Source organism: Vombatus ursinus, unplaced genomic scaffold, assembly GCF_900497805.2.
Source record: "Vombatus ursinus unplaced genomic scaffold, bare-nosed wombat genome assembly UNPS02014832.1, whole genome shotgun sequence".
NCBI lineage: Eukaryota > Metazoa > Chordata > Mammalia > Diprotodontia > Vombatidae > Vombatus > Vombatus ursinus.
In genome coordinates, this window is record NW_020954610.1 from 12,418,492 (window position 1) to 12,428,953 (window position 10,462).

At 34.8% G+C, this 10,462-nt stretch overlaps 1 protein-coding gene across 1 annotated transcript in view; it reads left to right on the forward strand.

The window, feature by feature from the left end:
• The window catches only part of LOC114025793 (nuclear receptor subfamily 4 group A member 3-like), a 33,906-nt gene extending 25,933 nt beyond the window's left edge, over positions 1 to 7,973 (forward strand). Inside the window, exon 8 of the mRNA XM_027839315.1 lies at positions 7,423 to 7,973. Coding sequence (XP_027695116.1) covers positions 7,423 to 7,685 — 263 coding nt within the window. The 3' untranslated portion in view covers positions 7,686 to 7,973. The remainder of the gene's footprint in view (positions 1 to 7,422) is intronic.
• Positions 7,974 to 10,462: the final 2,489 nt, after the last annotated feature.

Here is a 10,462-nt window from a genome sequence, read left to right on the forward strand (position 1 = left end):
AATTTCTGAATTGGTTATTTTATTTAATTGACCATTTCACTGTCAGAAAATGCAGGCTAACTGTCTTGTCTGCAACAAGAATTAATGATTCTAAGATGTTTGCTGCCCTTGAATGGCCATTCACACTATTTTACCCTGGTTCTGCACATCAGCAGGTGAACCAAATGCAAGGATGTTAACCTAATTTTCCTTTAGGGTAAGGAAAAATAGTTATTTAAGTAATAGTTTTAACAAAGAGAAAAAATGGAACTACAAGAAAGTACTATGCTTTTGAAAGTACTGTGCTGTTGAAAACACTCAATTTTTATAAAATAATGTGTATATGGAAAATGGATTTGGGGTAGAATCCATTTAATTTTAAAATGTATTTACTAATACATATATACATATATATATATATATATATATATATATTCTGAAATTTTAACCTATTCCTAAGCAATGGGAGCATCTCACTACTGTTTGGATCTAAGGGGACATTTTTTTCTTATACTTTTTCTACAAGTGATCCACAATTTTTCCCAAGTCCAAAGCAGAGATCAAAATCTATCTGATCACTCCTTGACTATATGGAATCATAGAATTTTGGAAGTGGAAGGAACCTTAAAGATCATCTAATCTAACCAGGTCATTTTACAAATAAGGTGACTTAGTTTAAGAGAGGCCAAGTGGCCTAAGGTGTCACACAGCTCATGGTGACAAAGTGGGACTAGAATCAAGGTGTCCTAACTTCTACTGCAACATTAGTTAGTTCCACACCAAGCATAGAGACTGAATCAGTTTTTAAGGTCAGAGTCATGGAGGTCTTATTCAGGATTTTAAGATTTTTTTTGGCAAGGTAATTGGAGTTAAGTGACTTGCCCAGGGTCACAGAGCTAGTGAGCATTATGTGTTTGAGGCTGGATTTGAACTAAGATCCTCCTGACTCCAGGGTTGCTGCTCTATCCACTGTACCACCTAGCTGACCCTAGGATTTTAAGATTCTTAAGCTAATTATGTGAACTCAAAGTAATTTGTAAAAGTAGAAGCTCTTTGAAGAGTAAAATAATAATTTAACATTCCCCCAAATCCTTTAAAAGACTGAAAAATTCTTACTGATTTTATGAAATATTGTAGTATGATTGATTAGTCTTTTATGTATCAGTCCAAATATTTATTCTGATTGACCTATACAATATAGGCATATACAATTATATTAAGAAATATGACAGGCAACACCTTAATCCTTCAAATTTTAATCTAATTTTTAATATCTACTTTTTAAAATTCTTAGAGAGTGGCCATCTTTTGACTATAGTATTTCACATATGTCTAAAAACCAGGAAGTCTTCAAGTTACCTACAGAGTAAAAGCTATAGGGAGTTCAAATAACAATTGATTATGGACCTGAATATATTTACATTTCAAACTTTCCTGTTTAGTTGGTATATAGGAGAGTTATATAAAATTTACATGAATATTTGAGTTTGGTTACAGATTCACATCATGTATGTTCTCTCTACCCACAGTCCAAAGGAAAATCATTATCTCCTAGTTAAGTCAAAATACCATACACATGAAATAAAACCGAACATTAACATTCTAAATGTATACATATTTGCATGTAAAATTAAAGACCCACATTATCTTTTATATAAGTAATAGGTTATAAGTGATAAGGAGGCAGATTTTGCCTCAAAATAAAGGAAGTACTTTTTAATGATTAGTTACCCTACCTTGGCATGGAACACCTTATGAGTTAGTGAGCCCCCTGTCACTGGAAGTGCTAGAGAGGAATCATACAACTATCTATTAGGAATATCCAGGGGAGTCTTGCACTGGGTGGGAAGCATATGGCCTCAAAACTGCCTTCCAGTGCTAACGGCATATGATCCAAAAGTTCTAACTCAATTTAATTCATTATTTAAACATTCTTATGAGATATATAAGTTTTTAATGGCTAGAATGTTCTATACTAACATAGTGACTAATTGGATTGTAAGTTCTTTGAAGGCAGGGTCTTTTTAGTCTGGTAGAGAAGGATATAATATACACAACCAGTATGATACAGCAAAAATTGTGTTACAGCAAACATGAGATCAAGACAGAATTCTAGGAAAATTTTAGTGGGGAAGGATCACTCATTGAGAGGGATCAGGGAAAGCTTAATGGATGAAGTGGCATATGGAGCCTTGAAGGAAAAGAAAAATTTTAACAATCAGACAAAAAGAAGCAAGTTTCAGGCATAGGGTAAAAGAGAGAACTAGGTGGCTATGTGTGGAAATAATAATCTTAGATCAGAGTTCATAAGGGGATGGTGTGAATTAAATCTGGAAACATAGATTAGAGCCAAATTGTGGCATTTTTCATTCTTGTATTGCCAACATTTAGCACAATTCCTTGTACCTAGTAGACATTTAATAACTGTGTGATGAATTGAATTGATAATCCAGAATTTGTGAGTAAGATACAAAAAAAACGTTAGGAGCATGTTTTATTACAGAATAGCTTTAGACTAGCTTATATACTCATGATAGAACTTCAAAATTATTTTTAAATTTTTGTTCTGTGTATTGGAAACAGTTGAACTAAATGGCCTCTGAGGATCCAACCAACTCTTACGAATTTCTGAACCAGCATGATTGAAACTGACGAGAGAGACAGAGTTAAGGTACAGAAGGAGGAAAGTAGGCAATAAAGAAAACTAGGAAGGAATAGTCAGAGAAGTAGAAGGAGAACCATGAGAGTGCAATATCACAAAAATCAAGAAAGGAGAGAGTATAAAGAATGTTTATTCTTTATAAGTGTTGCAGAAAGATTAAGAATGATGAGTACTGAGAAAAACCCTTCAGATTTGGAGATGAGAAGACTAGTCACATAGTTGGAAAATAATTTGGATTGCTAGGCGTTGGGGAGTGAGTACATGCAAAGAGTGCAGGAAACAACCATAGTGTATTCTTTCAAGTTTGGCTATGAAGAGTAAGACACAGGAGAATAAGGTCAAAGACAAGGTAATTTTGTTTTTGTTTTTAATATAAATAAGATCTGATAATGTAGGCATCGAAAAGGAAGGAATATAGAGACAGAAATTGACGATGCAAGAAAGAGGGAATGATTGATGGAGTAACATCCCAGAGGAGGTAGGTGGGATTGTGATCAAAGGCACATGGAGGGGTTAGCATTTATAAGGAAGGACATAGCACTTATAAGTAAGGAAAATGAAGACGATACTATAGAGAGATTTGAAAGTGGGTAGGGGAGAGACTGACCAAGCTCACATCAAAAGGCCTATGTCTTCTTAGTAATGTAGCGGGTGAGATTATCTGTGCGGGGTGGAGTTAGAGGCTTGAGAAGAATGAAAAAAGGTTTGTTTGAAACAGCTTTGCAGGGAATGAAAAAGAGGGTCAATGAGATGAATGAAAGAATTTCTAAATAACAGTAAGCCCTACACCACTCCCCCTTTACTTCTCGCTCTCCCAAACCCCAGGATAAATAGCATGCATCTTTCTCCCCAAACTCTTATTGGTGCTAGGTAATATATCTGAAGCCATTTAACAGAGCATCAAGAAAAGGGTCCTTTAACTAAAATGTCGGTGCTTTAGGTTTTAAAAAGCCTCTGAGAAGGCTATATATAAAACATAGTAAATCTTCAGCATTTTATATTTCTTACTGGAAGCTGGAAACAGTTCTAGATTTATTTTAACTCTTTTTAAAAGATAAGCAATAGACCCAGCATATAATCAAAATAACAAAGGATGGTTGAGGTGTCTTTGGTTTCTAATAAGAGTGTCTCACGAATTCCTTGTGGAATTCCAGGCCTAGCACTGATAGAGATGGCAGTGAGTATTGATCTCTACTTGAATTCACTGAATAAATAATGGTTGCCATAGTTATTGAGCTTTCACAACTGGTAGGGAAGCAGGGAAAACTCCCAAACACCTTCTGTGAGTTTGGCTATAAGAAGGTTCAATTACAGAATTTCATTATCAATTTGCATCCTAAATTAGGCCTCAAACATTGCTTAGTTTCTTTATGCTGATAATTAACATGAATTCTATTCAAGAGAAAGGCAGCATTGTGTAAAAAGGAAATTGTCACTGAATGTTGGTTATATGAAAAGAATGATCCCCAGGTTACTGTTAATCTTATTGGACTAATTTTACATACCCTCTTATTTATGGAATTTTAATTTGATGTTAATGAGATGACAGTTTACCTTGTTTGGTATGAAAAGCACTGGACTTAAATTCTGGAAATCTAAGTTCAAAATACCAGCCTTCATACTTACTAGCTATATAACATTAAGCAAATCTCTAAACCTTTCTGAACCTTAGTGACCCTAACTATAACATGACAGGGTTGAATAATAATAATAGCTAGCATTTACATACTGCCTTAAAAGTTTGCAAAGCACTTCATATTATGTTATCCAATCCTCACAACAACCCTTTAAGGTAGGTGCTATTATTATTTCCATTTTACAGATGAGGAAACTGAGGCTGAAAAAGATTAAGTAACTTGCCCAGAATCACATAATAATTTAAACACATGTCAGTGTTACTATAAAGCCAGCACTCTATTCACTGGGCCACCTGCCTGCCTCAACGAGATTACCTCTAAAATTTCTTCCAGCTCTTAATCCTATAATCATGTTAAAAGAACATAACACCTTTTAGCGTAAAGTATATGAAGGATTTTTCTGGATGAAAGACACAGTGACTATTTACTAAAGAACCAGAACCAAATGAAATAGACTGGATGCCCTTGGGTCTGTTGTCAAGGCATGCTACCTGTTGGTTTTGCAGGGTCAGTAAAGTCAAGAAAAGAAAAATTTGTTCCAGAGTTGTTTGTAAATTGAGAGCCTAACCACCCAGAGATGGAAGCTTTGTAGGTTAAAATCTAATAAAATTCCTCTAGCAATTCTTAGGCAAAATGTGCTTTGAATTCAAACATATCATTTAACCAAGTCCAACATTTTGGGAGATTTAGTCCCAAGGACCCTCATTTTAATCAATCTCTGCCTGAATTAGTCTCACTGCAATTTCCCATACACACCTAATTTTACCAAATTTATTCCCTCTACATTGTCAAAGCCGATAGAATAATTTGAGAAAAATGTCTGGATAATTTCTTTAGTTTTCTGGCTGACGTTTGCTCTGGAGAAATTACTTTTGCAACCAGAAAGAAAAATAAAAGTGACATTTGAATGAAACATAGCACTCACAGTTTTTACCATTTAGAATGTGCACTAAGAATTTTTATTTCAGATGTTGTAGAATCAAAAATATGAAAACTTTGACTTAAAAAACTAGAGCAAAAACCAATTAGAAATTATATCCAGACTTCAATCAACCAATCAATAAGCATTTACTAAGTGCTTACTATGTGCCAGATATTATGCTAAATGTTGAGAATACAAAGACAGAATGAAACTGCCCCTGCCCTCAAAGAACTTGCATTCTCTTGGGGAGACAACAGCTAAATAGATAAACATATATACAAGCTAAATACAAGATAATTTTTGGGAGGATAACAGGGTACTAGAAAATGGATTATTTCTTTAATTCTATGAATGTTATCAATGAATCATTCTATCAGGGGATGCCAAACTGTGTACTGTATTTTCCACATGTCATAAAGCGGTTGTCCCTGTAGATTCTATCCATCACTATCAATGGAAGATTGTCAGGTTGTGGGGGAGAGTGTTCTTAGTACAGTTTCAGGTACATAGTAGGTGCTTAATAAATGTTTATTGATTGGAAGAATGGTTAACCCTACCAACCTAGGCTATCTCAGAAATATCTGATTTTATTCAAAGGTTTGGGCAAGCATAGGTGTTCTGGCCCTCTAGTTTTCACCATCTCTATGAGGCTGGGCAATTTTTAGGTATTTCCTAAGCCATTCGAAAGATTAGGAAAATTTACTCTGGAATATGCCAGAGCCCCTCAGGATACCTCAAAACCTCTAGTGGTGCCCCCCTTTCTCTTCCCACCAACTAATGAAAATTCTTCTTTTTCTTTCCCTAACTTGAACTGAGGATGACATCAAACTTCTAGGGACTACTTTCAGCCTAACCTAAAACTCTGGACCATATCTTACTGAATTGACAAAACTTGTAGTTCCCATGCTTTTCTTCAACAGATAGGGTGGTAGGAGCTTTAGATGGTAAATGGAAAGCTAAACTTTCAAATGTCAAGGTAAAGCAAACAGGACCTTGAGTGTGCCTCATCATTTAGGTTTTTCAAAGCTGTATATGAAGAAACTGATATATAGTCAGTTGAACTCTATTAATTACAGAACAATACAATCTGGTATAAGAAATATAGATGGTACCAAGGTTTGACCCTCAATAGTCTGAATGCAATATTCAGGCATTATTTTGTACTTATTACTATAGGCAGTTCCTAATTGAGATACCAGCTGTGTTCTAAAAGTTCATTCATAAGTTGGTTTCAAAGAACATATTTGCCCATAGAACAGTATTCATAATAATGATGATGATAATATTAATAGCTATCAATAACATAGTACCTACTATGTGCCAGGTACTGTGCTAAGTGCTCTATACATATCTTATTTGATCCTTACAACAACCCTAAAAGGTAAGTGCTATTATTATCCTCATTTTACAGTTGTGGAAGATGAAACAAACAGAGGTTAAGTGATTTGCCAAAGGTCACACAACTATTAGGTGGCTGAGATTGGATTTGAGCTCAGATCTTCCCGTGTCTAGGCATAGTACTCTATCCATGGTGCCTCCTAGCTGCCTATAAATGTGTTATCAATGGTGGCCTCCAGATGAGCCATAAAAGCCTATTTAACCCCTGGTGTGCCTGAAATGTAGAACAGACAACATACCATGTAACAATCTTCATATCAATGTCATTTTACAATAACAAACTGCACTGTGAGGTCACAGAACCTCCACAAAGTGTTATTTGGCCATTTTCAACATTGTTTCTGTGGAACTAACTGCCTCCCCACCCCATCACATTGTTTTACCTAACATCCTATTTAAAAAAAATCAAAAACTCTCAGAAGAAGGGTATGCCTATACAGTACTCCTAATATTATAGAATTTTGGGGAAATGTGTCCAAAGTTCCAACTTAGGACCCTAGGAGCTTATCTTTCCCTGCTATATATAGCCCTGGAAATGGGAACATGGATGCTTCCAGCTCTAAACTATTGCATTCCAGAAAAGCAAAGTTTGAAGAGCTAAGGATAAAAGATTAGTAAGAGGCTTAGGATCTGGCTTTGGGACTCTAGTGCAGCGTAACAGTATAGTGGAAAGAGCCAAGGACTTGGTTCTGCTGCCTACTAGTTATGGGAGCCTGGGTAAGCCTAAATCATTAGTAAGGTAATAGGGATGCGTTAAAAGGCTTTGAGCAGAAGAATGACATAATCAGATGTTTACTGAAATCAACTCTTAATTGTCTCTGCAGAAAGACATGGGTTAAAAGAACCAAAGAAAGTGGAAGAGCTATGCAAGAAGATTACAAGTAGTTTGAAAGATCATTTGGCTTTTGGCTGCCAAACTAAAGGACAACCTCTTGAGCCTGCAGAACCTAAGGTACTGAGTGCCCTTGCTGACTTACGTTCTCTCTGCACACTGGGACTCCAACGCATCTTTTACCTGAAACTGGAAGATTTGGTTCCACCCCCTTCTATCATCGACAGGCTGTTTCTGGACACTTTGCCCTTCTGAATTTGGAAATTAACCAATGGATCACTACTGCTTTTCTGAACAGAGAAGCAGATTATTAATCACAGCTAGTATTTCTGTCCTCGCTTAAGAGAAAAGCAGGTCCAGTGTTAAACAAGGACTTATTTACTGGCATGGTTCCTCAGGACCTTAAGCCAGAAGACATAACATCTTATTGTGTTGGGGTTGTGTTTTATAGTCCTTTTTTTGTGTGTGATTTGTTGGGGTTTTCTAAGAAATTGCTAATAAAGCACTTTTGGACGATGCTATCCCAGCAGGAAAAAAAGTTAATATGACTGTTTTCAATCTCTTTATGGGGAATAAAGTTGTAAATGTTTTGTATTTAAAACAAGAACAACGAACAGTTGTTTGCCAGGGTAGTATGTGTCTTGTGATTGATACCTTTAGAATATACTTCCTGTATCAAGGGCACATATGTGGTGCAAACTAAACAGAAGTTCATTTTTTAAAAATTATGTGAAATTAAGGATTTCATATAATTCAAATAGAGCAAAAATAATAATGGCTGTTAGCTTCCACGTTCAAGTGCCATTTTTAAAGTGCTGTCTTACTAAGTCTTGTTTATTAACTCTAATTTATTTTAATAAGGAAATTTTAAAAGTCAAGTTTTTTTCTAATTACATGCACTAATTTACACAACAGAGGCTTCACCTAATTGACCTAAAATATTAGACTGTGATGTTCAGGCCAAGATTTTTCATCTGTCTTCATGATGGAATTCAAGCACTGCACCACAGGTCTAGTTATTTGCAAAACCATCTTTTCAACAACCTAAAGAAATTTGAAAATATGAGACTAATCACATGCAACTGATTTGGAGCCATCATACTGACAAAACCAGAGTTTCCCAAACTTGCATTAGTGTAATGTCTAAAGGACATATGTACTTGAAAAACAGAGGGACATTTTGTGATTCATTTGAGCACTTGTTCCCTAGATAAGGAAGTAAATATAAGTAGTCATTGGATAATACAGGGTGAGCATCAGGGATAGTAAAAAAAAATTTTAAATATAATTTAATCTAGGTTTCAAATTAGTAAAAAAAAAAAAAAAAGAAAAGAAAGAAAGAAAGAAAAGAAAAGAAGAGAAAAAAAAACAGAAAAACAAAAAAAACAAAAAAACCAGACCTGAGACAATTTTCAAGAACAAGCAAGCCTTGTAAAAATCATATGAATGTAAGTGCTTAGGAAGGCATAGTGAGCGGGCTGCGATTAAACATTCCGTGTTCGTATTCCCTTTTTGTATGTTTATACTGTTGATGCCATATTAATATGAGATACTTTGTTGCATAGTGTTCTTCTTTGTATAAACGTTTGTATGCATGGTATATTGTTATAGCTTTGCCTGTATTTATTGCAGTGACTGCCAGCTCCTGGGAGCTGTGTTACAGAGTGATCAAGTGGGGTGTTCACAGTGGCTTGGATACACCAATTAGAAAACTATAAATATATATATATATATACATAGGACAAGTTATATATACATATATTTATAATGTGTCTTTTTATTAATTAACCATTTGTATAATACATGTCACTTATACATGCAGTTCTTTTATGGTTTATTTGCAGTGACTTTTAAGACAGTCCTTACTGTTTAGCACTTTGATATTACGATCTTGCTCATGTTTTGCTAAATTCAAATAATAGTTGAAGATTTTAAGACTAAAACTCTTTATATTATATGCACTATATCAAGTCAAAATTTCTTTCATCATTTTGCTAAGGAACAAACTTTGAATGTCAACCTGATGTCACCATAGCTTTTGTTAGCTTTAAACAATTTTGGCTTTATTCTTTTAAAGGAAAAAAAAAACCTCTGTTGTTTATATGGAGATTAAATTATACAATCAAACAAATGCCAAATGAATTGCCTATTTGCTGCATAGGATAACCTGGATGTCAAGTCATTGTATGATTTGTCATAATCATCTGATATTTTAATCATTTATTATGTTTGTATTTACTTTTATGAAAGGTTATTATCAAGACTTATAGCATGGTCATTAGGAAAACATACTTTTTATCATTATAGTTAATATTCTCAACTTATCTGAAGATAACATTTAGGAAAATATTACTATCTTCAGATTACCTGAAAATAAACCTCTAGTACAGTATTGTTTTTTGCATTGACTTTTGAGCTTATATGCAAACATAATAAACATTATTAAATATCAGGAAAGCTAATGTTTTTTAGTGTCAGACTAAGTTTAAAATGGATTTGAATGAATTAGAAATTTTGCATACACACATCATTATTAGTATTCAGAGTGAATTGTTAGTTAGCATCATCCCATTTCATAACAGTTGGGCTCACTGAAAGTTAGTCTGCTGAATAAGATATATTGTTTAGAAAGGGCAAACAAGGCTTCCAGTTTGGGGTTCAGATCCTGGTGCGGAGCTGAATGTGGCCAGTATGCTTCAGTCTTCCACAATTATTTTTAACTTCAATTATCTTCCCAACTCATTTTGTCCACCTTTATTGACATTGACAGACTTGTTTGTGCAGAATGAATGATCAATGAGAGATCACTAGAGAAAAAAAAAGAGACAGCAGATGATTCTTCCCCTTTTTAGAGCTCTCTTGGTGTGAACATGCCTTTAGTAGGCTGAAATCAGGAATATGCCAGCTGTTAAAGGAGAGTGCCTTGCTTTTCTTTCAGATGACAGTGTTTCAGAAGTTTCTCTGCTCTTCTAACAGCAGTGGGGGGTGTGTGTGTGTGTGTGTGTGTGTGTGTGTGTGTGTGTGTGTGTGTG